Source organism: Perissodus microlepis, chromosome 16 (assembly GCF_051167445.1).
Source record: "Perissodus microlepis isolate ML-2025 ecotype Zambia chromosome 16, ASM5116744v1, whole genome shotgun sequence".
NCBI classification, from domain to species: domain Eukaryota; kingdom Metazoa; phylum Chordata; class Actinopteri; order Cichliformes; family Cichlidae; genus Perissodus; species Perissodus microlepis.
The window spans coordinates 811,795-831,455 of NC_140476.1; the positions used below are offsets into that span (position 1 = coordinate 811,795).

General features: G+C 49.7%; 1 protein-coding gene across 1 annotated transcript; it reads left to right on the forward strand.

The window, feature by feature from the left end:
• The first annotated feature begins 12,075 nt into the window (after positions 1-12,075).
• On the forward strand, positions 12,076-19,212 carry LOC146370140 (uncharacterized). Its single transcript, XM_084954618.1, has 7 exons — positions 12,076-12,185; positions 12,325-12,448; positions 14,902-15,092; positions 15,370-15,536; positions 17,068-17,221; positions 17,497-17,624; positions 18,205-19,212. Exons 1-7 carry the CDS (start codon positions 12,137-12,139, stop codon positions 18,919-18,921), a joined length of 1,530 nt encoding a protein of 509 aa, XP_084810744.1. The 5' UTR covers positions 12,076-12,136; the 3' UTR covers positions 18,922-19,212.
• Positions 19,213-19,661: the final 449 nt, after the last annotated feature.

The following is a 19,661-nucleotide window of genomic DNA, read 5'->3' on the forward strand; positions in this document are numbered from 1 at the left end:
GGCGCCGTGCCCAGCTCTCTGCCACACCGCACTTCTTTTAATGTGATTCAGCTACGTTTCCACTGCTAGGAAACACGCAAAGGCCACGCGAGCAGATGAAGCGCGCTCACAGCCCACAAAGGTCTGTTCACCGCTTCGACCGTAACACCGAGCTCAGTTTGCTCGTAAAGCCGAGGTGAAGCCGAGATGAGCCAAGGTGAGCCTCTAACTCCAGGGATGAACTAGATGAACACACAACATTTCAATTTTCATTTTAAAACAGATCTTCAGGCTCGTTGTGTTTGCTCGCCTCTCACAAAACACGTCATTTGCTTCTTTTGCTAAATCTACAAAAAAATGAAAAAACACAGTTTGACCTGAAATAGTGGCACCAACAGCTGTTAGCTGGAAACTTACCTGATCTCAGCGTGGTGTGCAGTGTGTATCTGACAGTCACGTCTTTAAGAAACGGGGAGCAAAGACCTGACGGTCGACAGGAGGAGGTCAGGAGGAGGACAGGAGGAGGTCTGGGACAGGAGGAGGTCTGGGACAGGAGGAGGTCAGGAAGACGACAGGAGGAGGTCAGGAGGAGGATAGGAGTACGACAGGATAGTAGGAGCAAAGACCTGACGGTGATCAGCTGATCGTCGACTGAAGCCTCATCAGCAACGGTCAGGAAGACATTTTTACTGAAGAGAGACAGGAGGAGGACAGGAGGAGGACAGGAGGAGGTCAGGAGGACGACGGGAGGAGGTCAGGAGGAGGACAGGTGGAGGACAGGTGGAGGACAGGAGGAGGTCAGGTGGAGGACAGGAGGAGGTCAGGAGGAAGACAGGAGGAGGACAGGTGGAGGACAGGAGGAGGTCAGGAGGAAGACAGGAGGACAACAGGAGGATGACAGGTGGAGGATAGGAGGAGGAGAGGGGAAGGACGACGGGAGGAGGTCTGGAGAAGGTCAGGAGGAGATCGGGAGGAGGACAGGAAGAGGTTAGGAGGAGGTCAGGAGAAGGTCTGGAGGAGGTCAGGAAGAGGACAGGAGGAGGTTAGGAGGAGGTCTGGGACAGGAGGAGGTCAGGAAGACGACAGGAGGAGGTCAGGAGGAGGATAGGAGTACGACAGGATAGTAGGAGCAAAGACCTGACGGTGATCAGCTGATCGTCGACTGAAGCCTCATCAGCAACGGTCAGGAAGACGTTTTTACTGAAGAGAGACAGGAGGAGGACAGGAGGAGGAGAGGTGGAGGACAGGAGGAGGTCAGGAGGACGACGGGAGGAGGTCAGGAGGAGGACAGGAGGAGGTCAGGAGGACGACGGGAGGAGGTCAGGAGGAGGACAGGAGGAGGACAGGAGGAGGTCAGGAGGACGACGGGAGGAGGTCAGGAGGAGGAGAGGAGGAGGACAGGAGGAGGTCAGGAGGACGACGGGAGGAGGTCAGGAGGAGGACAGGAGGAGGACAGGTGGAGGACAGGAGGAGGTCAGGAGGAAGACAGGAGGACAACAGGAGGATGACAGGTGGAGGACAGGAGGAGGAGAGGTGGAGGACAGGAGGAGGTCGGGAGGAGGACAGGAGGAGGACAGGTGGAGGACAGGAGGAGGTCAGGAGGAAGACAGGAGGACAACAGGAGGATGACAGGTGGAGGACAGGAGGAGGAGAGGGGGAGGACGACGGGAGGAGGTCTGGAGAAGGACAGGAGGAGATCGGGAGGAGGACAGGAAGAGGTTAGGAGGAGGTCAGGAGAAGGTCTGGAGGAGGTCAGGAGGAGGTCAGGAGGAGGTTAGGAGGAGGTCTGGGACAGGAGAAGGTCAGGAGGAGTAGGACAGGAGGAGGTCTGGGACAGGAGGAGGTCAGGAAGACGACAGGAGGAGGTCAGGAGGAGGATAGGAGTACGACAGGATAGTAGGAGCAAAGACCTGACGGTGATCAGCTGATCGTCGACTGAAGCCTCATCAGCAACGGTCAGGAAGACGTTTTTACTGAAGAGAGACAGGAGGAGGACAGGAGGAGGAGAGGTGGAGGACAGGAGGAGGTCAGGAGGACGACGGGAGGAGGTCAGGAGGAGGACAGGAGGAGGACAGGAGGAGGTCAGGAGGACGACGGGAGGAGGTCAGGAGGAGGAGAGGAGGAGGACAGGAGGAGGTCAGGAGGACGACGGGAGGAGGTCAGGAGGAGGACAGGAGGAGGACAGGTGGAGGACAGGAGGAGGTCAGGAGGAAGACAGGAGGACAACAGGAGGATGACAGGTGGAGGACAGGAGGAGGAGAGGGGAAGGATGATGGGAGGAGGTCTGGAGAAGGACAGGAGGAGATCGGGAGGAGGACAGGAAGAGGTTAGGAGGAGGTCAGGAGAAGGTCAGGAGGAAGACAGGAGGACAACAGGAGGATGACAGGTGGAGGATAGGAGGAGGAGAGGGGGAGGTCTGGAGGAGGAGAGGGGAAGGACGACGGGAGGAGGTCTGGAGAAGGACAGGAGGAGATCGGGAGGAGGACAGGAAGAGGTTAGGAGGAGGTCAGGAGAAGGTCAGGAGGAGGACAGGAGGAGGTTAGGAGGAGGTCTGGGACAGGAGGAGGTCAGGAAGACGACAGGAGGAGGTCAGGAGGAGGATAGGAGGACGACAGGATAGTAGGAGCAAAGACCTGACGGTGATCAGCTGATCGTCGACTGAAACCTCATCAGCAACGGTCAGGAAGACGTTTTTACTGAAGAGAGACAGGAGGAGGACAGGAGGAGGACAGGAGGAGGACAGGAGGAGGTCAGGAGGACGACGGGAGGAGGTCAGGAGGAGGACAGGAGGAGGACAGGTGTAGGACAGGAGGAGGTCAGGAGGAAGACAGGAGGACAACAGGAGGATGACAGGTGGAGGACAGGAAGAGGTCAGGAGGACGACAGGAGGAGGACAGGAAGAGGTCAGGAGGACAACAGGAGGAGGACAGGAAGAGGTCAGGAGGAAGACAGGAGGAGGACAGGAAGAGGTCAGGAGGACGACAGGAGGAGGTCAGGAGGAGGACAGGAGGAGGACAGGAGTAGGTCTGGGACAGGAGGAGGTCAGGAGGAGGACAGGTGGAGGACAGGAGGAGGTCAGGAGGAGGAGAGGAGGAGGACAGGAGGAGGTCAGGAGGAGGACAGGTGGAGGACAGGAGGAGGTCAGGAGGAGGAGAGGAGGAGGACAGGAGGAGGTCAGGAGGACGACAGGAGGAGGTCAGGAGGAGGACAGGAGTAGGTCTGGGACAGGAGGAGGTCAGGAGGAGGACAGGTGGAGGACAGGAGGAGGTCAGGAGGAAGACAGGAGGAGGACAGGAAGAGGTCAGGAGGACGACAGGAGGAGGACAGGAAGAGGTCAGGAGGACAACAGGAGGAGGACAGGAAGAGGTCAGGAGGAAGACAGGAGGAGGACAGGAAGAGGTCAGGAGGACGACAGGAGGAGGTCAGGAGGAGGACAGGAGGAGGACAGGTGGAGGACAGGAGGAGGTCAGGAGGAAGACAGGAAGACAACAGGAGGATGACAGGTGGAGGACAGGAGGAGGTCAGGAGGAAGACAGGAAGACAACAGGAGGATGACAGGTGGAGGACAGGAGGACGACGGGAGGAGGTCAGGTGAGGTCAGGAGGAGGACAGGAGGAGGTCAGGAGGAGGAGAGGGGGAGGTCTGGAGGAGGAGAGGGGAAGGACGACGGGAGGAGGTCTGGAGAAGGTCAGGAGGAGATCAGGAGGAGGACAGGAAGAGGTTAGGAGGAGGTCAGGAGAAGGTCAGGAGGAGGACAGGAGGAGGTCTGGAGGAGGACAGGAGGAGGACAGGAGGAGGTCAGGAGGACGACGGGAGGAGGTCAGGAGGAGGAGAGGAGGAGGACAGGAGGAGGTCAGGAGGACGACAGGAGGAGGTCAGGAGGAGGTCAGGAGGAGGACAGGAGTAGGTCTGGGACAGGAGGAGGTCAGGAGGAGGATAGGAGGAGGTAAGAAAGACGACAGGAGGAGGTCAGGAGGAGGACAGGAGGAGGACAGGATTAGGTCTGGAGGAGGTCAAGAGGAGGACAGGAGGAGATCTGGAGGGGGACAGGAGGAGATCGGGAGGAGGACAGGAGGAAGTATGGAGGAGGACAGGAGGAGGTCTCTGACAGGAGGAGGTTAGGAGGAGGACAGAGGAGGTCTGGGACAGGAGGACGACAGGAGGAGGTCAGGAGGACAACGGGAGGAGGTCAGGAGGAGGACAGGAGGAGGACAGGAGGAGGTCAGGAGAAAATCAGGAGGAGCTAACTGGAGGGGTCAGGAGGAGATCGGGAGGAGGACGGGAGGAGGACAGGAGGAGGACAGGAGATGCTGCTTCAGACTGAAGTCGGTCATAGCGAATATTCACTTGGATTTTTAAAAACTGCATTTTTGTCCAATGTGCTGTTTTTCAGTCTCTGCCCTTTTTTCCTTTTTCATTCAAAATCTGCAGAAATTAAGATTTTAACGATTTATTTATTTATTTTTTCTTTTCAACAAATTTAAAGTGAAACAACACAAAACACTGCAAACCACAACACAATAAAATATAAATTAAAATATGCAAAACAAAAAGAAGATGCACATTCTCTGTCATATAGATCTGGGATGATTTTTTGGGGAGATTGTTTTCCTGCTTGGAATTGCATGCATAGGATCCGCAGCTGAAAATAATTGTGGATGATACCTTACCTTTGTTAGCCATTCCTCGCCGTCGGTCCCCTGACCGTGGTCGGGATACGCAAGGGGAGATGCTTACTCCAGGGCCGAAGTTTTGTCCTCCTTCAGGGTTAACTCCCTTCACTTTTGTGGAGTAGTGAGGCAGGCAGAAATCAGCCGAGACACCCGGGAGTACTGAAGAGATGAGGCTTTAATAACGGTACTGCACATTTCAAAACACACTGCATAGGCTGTAGCCTGTTAGAACGCTGCTCTCGGTCGCCGCCTCTACCCGTGACATTCTTTTTCGCTCACCGCGTTTCCTCACACGCATGCTCACACACACATCGCATACACTCCTCACACAGCACCCAGCCACACACACGCCGGCAGTTCCTGCAACACTACCCCCACTCTGGATGGCAATTAAACAATAGTTCCACTCCAGCATTGTAATGCACAAAATAAAACATTTCAAGTGCTGTAAAGTAGAAAAGAAATTACACAACTGTAACTATTACATGGCGACTATATATAATAAGAATAACTAACTTATCCTAGCATCTAGGAAGGCACAAATACAAATGGATAAGTGCATGTAGATAACCCCGTAGGTTCTTCAGATACTTTACTCCCCCTTTTTTAATGTAAACACTGGCACAATGAAAAATATAGCTCTCTTAAACCATTGTAGCTAACACTGTAGGAGGCTGAAACGATTTAAACTTGAACTGAATCTTCAGTCCTACTTGGAACTGTCCATGGTAGATAAACCAAGCTAAGTAACCCACACCCCATACCGGTCTGGTGCTCTGCGCCGACGAGTTGGTCACTGAAACTGTTGGCCCAGATGGTCTGGCTCACCCACCACACCCCCACCATTCTCGTCGTTCACTTCAAAGATCCGGCTCTAAGAGACTTTTCGTTCGCGACCGACACATCACTGGTGTGTGCGCGCGCGTGTGTGTGTGTTAAACCCATGCAGTGAGGATTCAGAGCAGAGAGTCAGAGTTCAGGTCCACACCCAGCACACGCTGGCCTCTATGCTTAATTACACGGTGGGACTTTGCACGCTGCTCAGCGCCTCTGTGTGAGGAAATGTTCCCGCAAACAGAAACTTTTGAAACGTGCGCAGAGCACGGCTCACTTTTACAAACACCAACCTTAGAGTCCAAAATGATGTGCGTCAGAAATGCTTTGATTCGCTTCCAGGTTCTAATTCTCATTCACAGCAGGACAGCTACAAAGTGCACACACATGGCCAGAGTCCAAGCTAGCACGTTCGACTTAATCAAGGCCGGGTGGAGGGATTAGCCCTTTTTCTTAAACTGGGTTTGATCTCATGCACAAACGTTTGATGTGAACACAGGGTTCAGTTTCCTGGAGTTTCTCTGTTCTGAAAGGGTTCAGTTTTGGCTCTGGAGGTGTCGCTGTGCTGCAGCCACACGACAGAGGCTGTCAGGCAAATCAGTGCATGTTTGCTTATGTCCTGGTAGTTCCTCACACTCTGGTGGTCAAAGACAGAACTGAAAGCTGCTCCTGAGTTAAACCCTAAGCTATAAAGATACATTTATCATTTCTTATACTGTAACAGTCCATATAAACCTTTGATGGGCTGTTGCTGTTTGAAGCAGCCCCTAAATGACCAAAACAAACGTTCTTCTTTATTTTCTGGCTGTTTGCAGCCCTCTAGTGGTTGTACGTGGAACTTCAGCTGAAAGTGTAGACATTTAAACCACTAATCCTTTTCCCGAAAAACGAACGTGCAGATAAACACTGACGTTCAGGCTTGATGTAAGCGCACATTATTCATGACCTCTCCGCCATATTGGTTAGTTAAATGCCTTAGCAGTGACCAATGACTCCTGGTTAGCCGTCCTGACAGCAGACTCTGATAAGCACCCAGAGTCTTGCAGGCCTTGGGATCTGGTCTCATATGAGCAGCTTTTATGACATAATTATAGATCATGTGGTGTGAAGTCAGGGAGGGGTCAGGGCTGCATGCCCCATCAGCAAACAAACCCAGCAGCAGTGACACACGGTCCGCTTGAGTTTCTCCACGTAACATGAAAGATGCTCAGCCTGTGAGTGTCTGACTTCATCAGAGGGTCTCTGCACTTGATTTTCATGCTAACATCATGCTTACATCATTTACACTTAGCATTTATCAGCCAGTCAGCGACTGCACGGAAACCTCCGATTGCTAAGGAAAAATGTGAATTCTCCACCTGGTTGCTGGAAGCGGTCACAGGGAGGTTTAGTGCTTCTCCAGCCAGCTGGAGAATCCTTATTTTTCCGGGCCGACCTGTCCGGTCTCTAGGCCTGTCCAACAGCTGACGTCACCTGGTTAGTGGTGAAAACCTAAATTTAAGAAGCACTGCTCATGAGAAGAAAATGTTTAAGATCACTTTGATTTGGAGGGGGCGGGGTTTATAACTTTTACCCCAACCTGCCACCAGAGGGCGATTGCCATGGTGTCCATCTTTATATACAGTCTGTGTTTTCAAGTTTACCCAGTCAGGAATAAGGAGAGCCGCTGGGTGAGTTTGCCCTCCTCGGTGACTGTCAGGCTCCTCCTGCTCTTCCTGAGCACAAACACTTGTAGTTATGCAACAGGCAGAAGTCTGTCTGTGAACGCCATCTGCTGTGGTAAACACAAACAGAGCAGCTCACATTTCCAGCGTGCAGCGCTCTGACACGCTGGGATTTTTCCACAGCTCTTCCCATCTGCTAAACTGGGCTGTAACACACCTCCATAATGGTTTTCAGGCAGTTCACGGAGGACTGGCACTGAAAGTCAAAGAGTCTGGAACTTTCCACCACAAAATGGGTGAAAATGAGCTCAGCGGGTTTTTTGGGTTTGACGTCAGTCCCTCGTCCTGTCTCCGTTTCCTCTCCTGGTCTCTGTTCCAGCACCTTAACTCTGCATCAGGGAACGTGTTTTGCTTTCGGATGATTTGCACGCTTGTTGCAGGCTTCGTGATGACTTGTGTGTTTAAGGAGCAGGTTGTGTATTTGGAAACGGCTCGGCACCTTTGATTTGTATATAATTTGGAGTGAATGTCATAAATACGTCATCATGTGGAAGCTTTGTGTAGTCTGACAATAAAGTTTGAAAAAGTGTTGTGATGTTGACTTTGTTACAGCTTCGTGCCTGCACTTCACACCAACAGTAATAAACAACAGTCACAGTCAGACCAACAGGCTTTGATTCTAAAAACTTTATTAAAGCGAGTCGCTGAGACATTTCCTCACAGCTCTGCAGCTTCTCAGAGTTCAGAGAAATAAAAGCGTTTAAAAAACTAACTAATAAACTCCCACAGCGCCCCCCAGCGGCGGCCCCCCGAACAGCAGCCTGGAAACCACCAAGTGACGTTTGGGAAGCGCAATCGCAGCGAGACAGGAAGCGGAAGAACTTCAACGTAAGAGCACTGGGTCCTCCTGCGCTTTCTGCCGCCTGTCCTCAACTAAGGAACCAGCAGAGGGAGCCCAGGGCTTTGTTTTCACACAGGCGGGTGAAAGGAAGAAAAGTGACAACACGATAAATCACAAAGTCTGAATATATTTAAGTATTTATACAATTATAAATACAAAACCTTCTGTTTTCTTTTTCGTTTTATTATCTATTTATTTAATGAAAAAATAAAATCCAATAAAACTTTGTTTTCTAAAAGCACATCGAGTCCTTTCACAGGAAAACAGATTTTTAATGATTTTTACTAAAAATCATTATTATCACCAACAAACCGAGAGAAAACAAACAGGGAGACACTGTTCTTATTAATATCTGATGAACACATTCATTTCCTCCATTCACTGGGATCCATGTTTAACATGTTTCAGAGCACAGAGGAGGACAGCAGTCACCGTCTGGCTTAAATGAGTAGAGGACACATTCGTGGACACAGATCCTTGTTCACTGCGCTGCTGTTTACAGTTTAAAGTCTTCAACAGAACAAACACTGCTAACTGTACTTTGCTGCTCGCTGTCCTTGAAAAGCAAGAGCTGACACGATCCACTCAGTAAATGTCCTTTTACCTGTAAGCCTGGTTTAGTAACCTGTCCTAATATATTTGTGTTGTATTTATTATAAGGGGCAAAGGGGTGTCAGCCCTGTGCTGAGAGGGCTGTGCTCATCCATCCGTCCTGTTCTAATAAAGACACGTTTCAGGAACACCTGTAGTTCACTTTTATTCATATCAGTGAACAAACACACGTGTTACTGTAAGGTGAAGACCCCACAGAGTTAATGCAGGACAAACGTTCACTCGGATTCATTGATGAAGTGAATGCAGGACTACATGTGTGTCCTTCTCATGAGTGGACACACATGGATGTGAACCACACCTGTTTGGCTGAGCCAAAACAACCGCAGCAGTGATTCGAACCTAAAGTACTCTGGATACTGTTACTGTACAAATACTATTACATGTTTGTTGGTCAGGTGTCCTGTAGGAAGAAAACACTTGAATGTGCATGAACGCGTTTACATGAGGACAAAGTGACTTCAAGGGAAATACAAATCTTCACATTTTGATGTCTGTCAGTTATTTTGTTCATGAAGTTTTAATTTATGAATTTTTGAGCAGATGGTGTAATAGGTTGTAACTGTATCGAAGTGTAAAGATATAAAGAAATACATTTAATGAGTTACAGTGAAAACACGACTTTCAGTTTTTCTATTCATAGAAATTTTATTGTGAACAAACGGAATTTTCCGTTTTAGAGTTGAAGGAATGTCCGTAAATAGTAGAGAAATTCTACGGAATCTTCTGTTTTACCGGAAAAGTTCTTGAACTTCAGTAAAAGATCTACGATTTTTTTTTTTACCCGAGCGAGGCCGCATCTGTCCACGCCAGTATAAACCACAGCACAGGATCCACCCACTGCAAATTACCGACAGTGCACACTGACAACCCCAACTGCGACTACACCTCCCAGCCACCTCCTCCCAGCTTCCCCGACATTAAAACACCCCCCAACCTTTCCCCTGAACAAGCATCCTTTATATGCATGCGCGACGGGATCTCAGAGACAGCAGCTGATCCGGCGAGGTCTGGAGTCCCGACCTAAACACGGCACCCATCCTCCCCTCCTCACCCCCGAACATAACACCCTTTCCATCCAGCTGGATCGCCGGTGTGGTGCCAGGGTTGGTATCCCCAGACAATTTGTTTCCCCTGCGTCAGGAGCGCGTACAGGGCTGTCCAAATCACGGATGAACACTATCTGTCATTTTTAGATTTAGTTCACAAACACTTCTTATAAAGACGTATTACTGCTGAAATATTAGCGGCGTTGGCTCTTTAAACAGTAAAGTTACAGGATACAAATAAATATGAGCCACAGTGTGGAAATGATGCGCCGCGTGAGAACTTTTAATGCATCATTTTCTCCTGTAACCCACAAACACTCATCAGTGCGCGCTCCCGACGTACGGGAAAAATTCTACCCTGGCACTCCGACACGCCCACGCATGATGTTAACCACTCAGTTCCTACTGTGACAGGTCCACAGTTCATCCCGATCACATTACAGTAATTTAATAACATATTATTAAGATACAGACAACTAGATCCAGCTTAAGAAAAAAAAGTCCACCGAGACCAGTGTAGAACTGTGTCGGTGCGGGAGGCTTTTACTTTGAAGGGCGTGGCAGGAAGCGGTGGTAGGTTTGACGTGGAGAGCTGAGAGGAGCCCGTCTGCGTCACAGTGTAAGGAGAGTTTCTGGGAGCTGCTCGTCTTTCTCCGAGGCTGTGGAAGCTCCGCTCCGGGCAGACAGGAGGTGAGTGACCGGGCAGAGGGCCACCGAGGCCGGCCGAACATGTCCACGACACCGCTGTCCGTGTGTGGCTGTGTCGGTTCCGCAGGGAGCAGTGACCTGCGGGCACTCCGGGGCCGGTTTATGGTGTTTAACTACCGACTAGTACACACCAGCAGGGGCCAGACTGTGGAGCTGACACCGACCAGCCGCGTGAAGTAATAACAACAACAATGATAATAATGATAATAATGATAATAGGGATAACTGACTGATCAGAAAGTCAGTCAGAGTGGACGTGGGTGTCCGTGGGTGTCCGTGGTCACTGAGACTGTGTGTTGTGTTCCTCTGAACAAAGCGCTCATTAAACTAATCTGATTTTGCCTTTTATTGTTTTAAACGTGGGAGAGTGGACAGGTTTCACCGTGGGCTCAGATTATCATATCACGATCTGTCACTCTGACAAACACCACGCTGACTAAAGCTTCTGTAATGTGACTTAAGTGCACGAGACTGTCCAGTTATTATTGTTGTTGTTGTTGTTGTTGCTGTTGTTGTTTAGCAGCACGGTGGCGCGGTGATTAGCGCTGTTGTCGGGTCTTTCTGCGTGGAGTTTGCGTGTTCTCCCCGTGTCTGTCGCCAGTCTGGTCTGTGTCAGACTGGCGACCAGTGCAGCGTGCAGGGTAACTGGGAGGCTCCAGCCCCCTGTGACCCTGACAAGGATCACCAGAAGTGATGGATTATCGCTATTGTCACTGTTATTGTTGTTGACTGTGTTGTGTGTTTTTCACGTGTGGTTTTTCAAACACCATACAGTAAACCTTTGATGTCCTGGTGTTTCACGCTCATGAACCGTCCTCATCGTGATGTCTTCACTGAAAACAGGAACTGGGAGACTTTCACAGCGGTGCTGAGGCTCCCAGCCTCTGGACCAGACTCGGGGTCCTGAGCGTGTTTCCAGTCAGTCTGCACGGCTCCTGTTTTTGTAAAAGAACGTCAGTTTTTTCTGCAGCTCCCGTCTGGTGAACACTGAGTCAAAAGTTCACCTTCAAGCTTTAACTCTGGTTTCTAATAATGTGGTAGAAGTGATGCACGTGGGAGGATGTGAGAGTGCTGAGGCAGCAGGGCTGGGCTCAGCGGCAGAGGAGGAAGAGGAGGAAGAGGAGAGAAGGTGCCAGGCTTGCTGTGATGTCATCATTCATGCTTGATGCAACATGTTGACGATGTTGCCCACAAGTCTGAGAGACAACTTTTGTTTCCTGCAGGCCTGAGAGAAGCTGCTCTCACAGCATTGATTATAGATTATTGATTATTGGAGCTGCTGTTTCTGTGACCTTCGGCGGGTGGAGCGTCCTTCCTCGCGCCGCTCTGGGCTCTCCCGGCTCGGGGACTTCCCGTGATGCTCTGAGCGCGTCCTCTCCCCTCTCTCGCCGTTTGCAGTGCGTCGCTAAATGTTGTCTTTTTAGTGTTTCATCCTGTTTCCCTGCTCTCTTCCTGTGAAAAGGGGTTTTCCTCACCGCTGTCTGATGGTGGGGGTTTTCTGTCTTCAGGATGAAGCGGCTGCAGTTGGGCAACTAACTGAGTTTATGTTTAATTGACTGAAAATCTTTTCTCGAACTGAAACAATCCGAAACATTACAATCGTCTCGTCGATGAGATGTAAATGTAGATGATGTTTCGCTGCAGCTGGACCGCGTGGTGCTTCCTGGCTCTCAGCGCGTTTGCCGACGTGACGATGAATCCTGCCCACCTGTGACGATGGCCTGTCTGCCTCTGCTGCTCTGCCTCAGCTTGCTGCTGCACTCAGGTGAGTCATGTAAAAGCAGTCAGGTGTTCAAATACCGTCCTGCCCCACCCACACACAGGCTGATACCTGTCAGGTATACTTTGGATCCTCGTGACTCATCAGATTGCCTCACATATTTTCCCTTTTCTTCCTCGCGCAGAGCTCGCTCATCCGCCTCCCGCACCTGTTAACCTTTCTGTCGACTCGCTGAACTTCCGCCACGTCCTCTGGTGGAAGCCCGGCGACAACACGCCCCCTGGGACAGAGTACGGGGTCTTTGTGAGGTAATTTGTCCGCCGTCTGTCCTCACGTCCTGTCACTCTCAGCCTGGTAACATGAAGACGATGGTGCTCACATCAAACCCCAAAAAGCCTCTGAGCTCTGTGGGTGATGTAGAAACACAAAGTTCAGACGCTTGAAGGATCAAGTTAAAGCTCAGCTGTGACTCCAGGCTTTTATTAACACACACACACACACACACACACACACACACACACACACACACACACACACACACACACCTGAGATAAAGGACAGGATTAAACACCTGTAAATAAAAGTGTTGCATCAGCTGCGTGTTTTTGTCAGATGCTTCCTGTCGAAGTTCAGAACACGATATTTTTTCTAAAGGAGGGTAAAAGTCCCCCCGTAGCCTGCTGGGAAATTCCACTGTTGCTTCTACTGTTTTACCAAAAGAACGATTCAAAAATAGATTTCCTGTTTTATTTTGTAACTCACACAAGTTTGTCTGCACTTTTCTTCAGATCAAAGAAAGAAATGAAACAATAGAATTATTTCATTTTTAATTATATTGTAATTATGCAGCTATACAAAGTTAGTTAGTTACAAGTTTTTTTGTTCATATTTTATAAAATAAAAGGAAACAGCTTCATTTTTGAACAGATTTCATGGAGACAGACGTTCTGGTCTTTAGACCCGGTGTCGTGTCCACGTGTGACGACATCAGAAACATTCGAGCCAAACTCGTCGTGACATGGGAAACATAAGCAGCTCGTTCGTACGCGTAAATAAAAAGACAAAGTGTGCTGTGATCGTGAGACGATGGAGGATCAGGTGTGTGAGTGGGGGCGTGACCTCCATGCAGGTTTATGATGTGTGGTAAACATGAAGCAGCCCTTCCTGCTGCCTGTGATGGCGTGCACGGCGTGCTCTGTGGGACGATGAGCCGCCGTCTCTGAGTAACTGCTGCACAGAGATCAGCTGGTCCAGGCTTCAGGGAGCGCTCCTCTCAGGCGTGGAGGAAACCCCTGATAACAGACGCACACAGCCTCGAGAGCTTGAACGCAGCTTACAGCTGTTTTCCATTTACCCGCACACACACACAAAGATGTTCTAGCACACAGATCGTGGTTATTTTGGAGTGCGTGGAGATGAAACGGGAAGTGAAAGCAGAGCAGCGTGCTGAGGTTTGTGGGGACCTCTTCAGACCAGGGTCACCAACCTTTTTGCCCTGAGAGCTACTTTAAGGGTACTGAGTAATCCGAGGGGCGACGTGTCTGACACAGAGCTCACCTTTAACATTCTAATATTATCAATAACAGATATTAGTGTGTGTGCAGGGACGACTCACACACTGACAGTGGGAGTTCTCACAGCTGATATCTCTGAACATGTTTGTAGGAAACCATCAGCTGATATGTAACCATGGAGACTGCCCCACGTTTGTACACGTCCTTCATATTTAAATGAATCTTCTAACATTTGTACCGATCACCAAATCTGTTGCATTTCCGTCATTTTTCACGTTTTTGTACAATGTTTGACTTTGATTGTTTGGGCCGCGTTGCTGTGGTGATGATCTCCTGCTGGTGAACCGCGACCTTTAATCTGCTCACGTTTTCAGTCAGCTTCACTGGCTCCTTCTTCTTCGTTGGTGGAATATCTGCCTGGGCGGGGTGCTTTGTCTCTCCTGGGTGGTTTGTTCACAGAGAGCAGCTGGGATGGCTCTGACGCCGTTTCAGTTTCAGCACTCATCGTGAGGGTTCGCTTTACGTTTGCAAGGTTTAACACGAATACACTGAAACTGCTCGTGGCTTCGTGTTTTTCAGCTAGTTCAGAAACTGATCTTCCTCATACAGCGTCCTCGTCACCAAACCACAGCCTGTGGGTCCAACGAGTCTTTATTGTCTTACAGCTAAAACGCAGCAGCATCCGGCCGCCTTCCTGCATGTCTTAGAAATGATTTTCAGGTTTCACTGAGTCTTCAGAGCCGGCGTGCTGGCCTCAGGTGAGCCAGCTTCAGGCCTCAGATGGGTTTCCATCAGGATCTGAACGAGCTGTCAGAGGGAATAAAACCTGTGACACGTGGTGCGTTCACTTGTCCTGTTTTAGCTCTGAAATATTGGCGTTGTGTCATATTCCCGTCTTAAGCACCCTGAATGCATCATCTTTTATCTGGAAACACGTCTACAGGCCTCAGCAGGTTAAAGGTCACAGCCTCGACAGCACGGCTTAGGTTTGAAAAGCTGCGTCTGAGCAAAGCAGCAGACTTCTGAGCTTTTTAATTAACATCTAAACTCCTCTCTTATTCATGAATGGTAACCTGACAGTAAACGTCCAATCAGAAATCAGCTTTCGTTTGAATCCAGGACCAGCTGGATTCGAGACATGAACAGCTCATCGTCGCTGTTTGAGCAAACAGTCGTCACACAAAGCAAATGTTTCTTTTACTGTTTTTGTCCTTCTGATCTAAAATGTTCTGTTTGTCGTTGTTCAGTGAGGAATGGAATGAGTGGGAACAGCAATGCAACATACCAACGCAGCCCCAATGCAACCTAACATCTGGAACATCAATGCCGCTGATGCTACCAGAGTGGGAGTCCCAGTATTACCTGCACGTCAAAGCGTTCTTCAACCAAACCTGGTCTCCAGAGTCCGGAATAACAGATTTTGTCCCTTACAAAGAAAGTACGTCAGCATGAGCGTCTTCTGGGTTTCACACTGGTGCATTTGGATTTAAGTGTGTCCCACAGTGTTAGTGAGATTAGTTTGTATTCAAAGATGTCAGCTGGGTTTGGTTCAGTGTGTCTGTGACTCATCTGGTACTTTGCAGGTACACACAGTAACTTTACAGACTCAGTTACTCTCTAATAATCCAGATGCATCAGGCTTTGATTGAACTAAAATCTCTGGACTGGTTGAATCTTTACCAAAAGGTGACCGTGTGTTTTCTTCTGTTTACAAGCTAAATTAGGTCCTCCAGAGGTCTCACTGGTCGGATATGAAAACTACATCCAGATCAACATTTCACTGCCTTGGACTGATGACCTGCCAAACTTTCCCAGTATCCAGCAATATTACGGAGCCAGTTTCAGAGTCTCATTTCGGATCGGAACCGATGGAGAAATCAGGGTAAGACATCCATTTCATCCCAACATCAATGTGCAGATTTAGACCTCCATCCATCTTCATCCGCTTTATCCGAGGCCGGGTCGCAGGGGCAGCAGCCTAAGCAGAGAAGCCCAGACCTCCCTCTCCCCAGCCACCCCCTCCAGCTTATCCGGGGGAACACCAAGGCGTTCCCAGGCCAGCCGAGAGATATAATCTCTCCAGCGTGTCCTGGGTCTGCCCCGGGGCCTCCTCCCGGTGGGACATGCCCAGAACACCAACCCCGGGAGGCGCCCAGGAGGCATCCTTGTCAGATGCCTGAACCACCTCAGCTGGCTCCTTTCGATGTGGAGCAGCAGCGGCTCTACTCTGAGCCCCTCCCGGATGGCCGAACTTCTCACCCTATCTCTAAGGGAGAGGCCAGCCACCCTTCGGAGGAAGCTCATTTCTGCCGCTTGTATCCGCCGCTTGTATCCGTATCACTACCCACAGCTCGTGGCCATAGGTGAGGGCAGGGACGTAGATCGACCGGTAAATTGAGAGCTTCACTTTTACACTCAGCTCCCTCTTCACCACGACGGACCGGTGCAGCGTCCGCATTACTGTAGCCGCCGCACCAATCCGTCTGTGGATCTCCGGCTCCCTTCTCCCATCACTCGCGAACAAGACCCCGAGATACTTGAACTCCTCCACTTGGGGCAGGAACTCATCCCCGACCTGGAGTGGGCACTCCACCCTTTTCCGGCTGAGAACCATGGCCTCAGATTTGGAGGTGCTGATCCTCAACACCAGGGGCTCTGCCACCAAGGAGTTGTTTAACTGCCTCAGTGACCTCGCCTCCGGAAATTGGCGGGTCATTCCCCTCATCCCCAGACTCTGCTTCCTCCTCGGAAGACGTGTCAGTGGGATTAAGGAGGTCCTCGAAGTATTCCTTCCACCGCCTGACAATTTTCTCAGTCGACGTCAGCAGCGCTCCGCCAGCACTATGCACAGTGCAGGTAGAGACGCCTGATGCCTGACGGTTTGCCAGAATGTCTTCGAGGCAGTCCGAAAGTCTTTTTCCATGGCCTCTCCGAACTCCTCCCACACCCGAGTTTTTGCTTCAGCCACTGCCCGATAGGATAGATTTAGACCTCAGCTGGTGAAAGTCTTCATTCTAGAGTTCCTTTAAACCTGTTTGAGGCTTCAGTCACATGGGCCTACAGGCCGGTCAGCAACCTCTTGCCATCCTGTCCCTGAGCCAGGGGTCGCTGACTGGTGTCCAGGCGCGGCTGTAAAACACATACAGTACATATACGATATAAAAATGGAAATGCAGCCAATCACAGCAGGCTTCTGCCTAAAAGCAGGTGTCAGGTTGATTGACATGAGGAGACTTTGACTTTGAGAGTCACCTGTCAGAGCAGGTGTTGTACACCTGGTCAGGCCTCCAAAGGTGTCTTCATGGCCGCGTAGAGGTCAGAGGAGAAAACGATGCTGAGGATCACAGCAGTGGGTCGTGGACAAATCCCAGATGTGATTTTAATGACACGTTTCCTCCTTCTTTGACTTGCAGACGCTGGAAACAGAAAAAAAAAGTTTGACCCTTGAAAACTTAAAGAAAGGGGCGGAGTACTGCATACAGGTGAAGCTCAACACCAGAAAACTAAACAAGCATGAGCCGTCTGCCTGGAAGTGCACCTTCACCACAGCGGTGGACCAGCAGAGAGGTGAGCTGATGTGCAGCCGGTAAGGCGGGCGTTGTTGCTGAATCAGAGCATAATGAGCTGCCACAATTCATCTGCCTCCTTATCTGTGTAAATATGCAGAGGGAGTAATTACTAACACATGCCAGGGCTGCCCCTCTCGCCAGTGGGACTCCTCCCCCAGCCACCTGCTCCACCCATCCCTCCCACAGCAGAGCCACAAACCACACCCCTCCGCTGTACTTCGGCTGGTTCAGACGGTCGTCTGCATGGAATAATGTGTGTCTGTGTGTCTGCAGGCCTCACTTTAGGTTTGGTCATCGGCGTCCCGATGGTTGCCATCTTCATCGTCACGAGCTGCCTGCTCCTCCTCTTCTACACGGGAGTCATTTGTAAACTGAAGGAAACTGTGCCCAGAGTTCTAATTGTAAGAAATCCAGTTTCATATACACTCTAACACCTGTGGTTTGAGAGATTTTATAATGATGTGTTTACTTCTGCTGTGAAGTTGAACATCGCCTTCATTTTCATCCATGAGCGTCTCTCAGAGGACAAAGTTCAAATACTTTGAAGCTCCACAGTCGTAAAGCTCCTCCAGCATATTGTGATTTGCATTTCCACAAAAGGACCAAAGTCCTTCAAAGGTTAAGCAAATGAGTCAGCTGAGCTGAAAACTACTTCTGTTTTGCCCTGCTGCTCCATGTATATCTTGCTTCAGTCTTAAATATGATCAACCTATCTCTAATAACCAGCTGTGTACCACAGGCCTTCAAGCTGGCTGTAGTTAAACCTTTACTCAAAAAGCATCTCTAGACCATCTCTAGATCCTTGAAAGAGTAGTTGTCAAACAGCTAACAGATCACAGTGACTGTCCCCAGAAAACAGCTTTGGCTGATGTGTTTGTCCTGCATACTTAGACACAGCTGTGACTCGGTGATACTCAGACATCTTCAGCAGAGTTTGCCTCTGTTCCACCTTCTCAGAGCTTCTTTCTCTTCTCTTTGTAGACGGCTCTAACCAAAGGCTACGTCCTGACCCCGCAGCCCACCGTCCCAGATCCCATCTCAGTTACCTCGGAGACCGGGGAGCATAACAATCACACAACATCACCTTCTGCCAACATTGACGATGTCTCAGAGGACGACGATGATGGCAACATGCACTATGTGAACAGAGCAGTGGATCTCTCCTCGGGGGAGAGCTGCTGCTGTGAGGAGCTGTCTGGCAACATGTCAACGAACAGCGAGCCAACGGCAGCACTGGACGCTGGAAGTTCAAGGTTATTTGCTAAGGTGAAGGTAACGGCGCTGCCTGCAGAGTCTGACGAAGGCCAGGTGGAGACGGAGGTGGAGGGAGCGCAGCTCTGTTTGGTGAAAGAGAGGAGTCGAAGTGGAGTCTGGGGACAAAGTCAGGACGAGGAGGTGGTGAAGTCCAAAGAGGACAAGGAGGTGCGGGACATCTCCGGCAATGTCAACCTGTTCTCAGTCACCCTCGCCTCAATGGCTGCACGCGATGAAGATGAGGAGGACGTCACAGACTTTTTGAAAGAGTCCAGCCTGGAGGGTTTACCTGCCACAGACTCACAAACTGAATCAGATCACCTGACACCTCAAGTATTCCCGACACACACAGACCGCACTGCGAGCAGATGTGAAGGCAACAGCACGGACACGCTAACTGAAGAGGAAGAGGAGGAGCTCTCGCCCTATTTGAGAAACAGATGATACTGATGTGTGCCGCTCTGAGCGTCCATGACTCGCAGGTTCTCCTCGTGTTTGTAGACCAGCTTATTATTTGGTGCTGCAGGTCAGAAGCTCTGCAAATGAACCAGCCGGATTTTCTGTGTCCGACTTTTTGACTTGTTTGACTGTGAACGTAAAACTGATGCTGCCAAATGGGGTCCAGACACTTTTTAATGTTGTTTGAAAATTAAACATAAGCATTTTAAGAAAATCAAAGGAAACTGTGACATTTCTCTTTCTAATGTTCTTCATTAAATATAGATTTTAATGTTTGCTTTTCTCCTGGTTTCCATTCTCTGTACTTCATAATTAAGTTTTGGTCATCTCACGCTGGGTCTCCTCTGTCTCAGACAAACTGTTTTTGCTGCAGTGACTTTAAAACTGCTGCTTTCTGATTGGCTGCTCCTTGTAAACAGAAGCTGGCTGGAGCTTCTGAGACGACCATATAAGGGTATACCCTCCCTCTGATATAATACAGTCTCAGGTGTAGAAAAAACTGTCTGCAGAAGAGCCTTTGACTCACTTGTTCATACATTGACCAGTGTTTCATATAAACATCCATGGCTGGAACAGAAGATACGTGAACAGAAATTAGCAGAAAAAGAATAATGTGATAATTATTACATTTTATTTTTTAATTTTTTAAAAAATGAGTCCTTAATGATTTTTCCATGCTACCTTACATTGGTGTCATGGGTTTAAAAATTTGACTTAACTCAAAA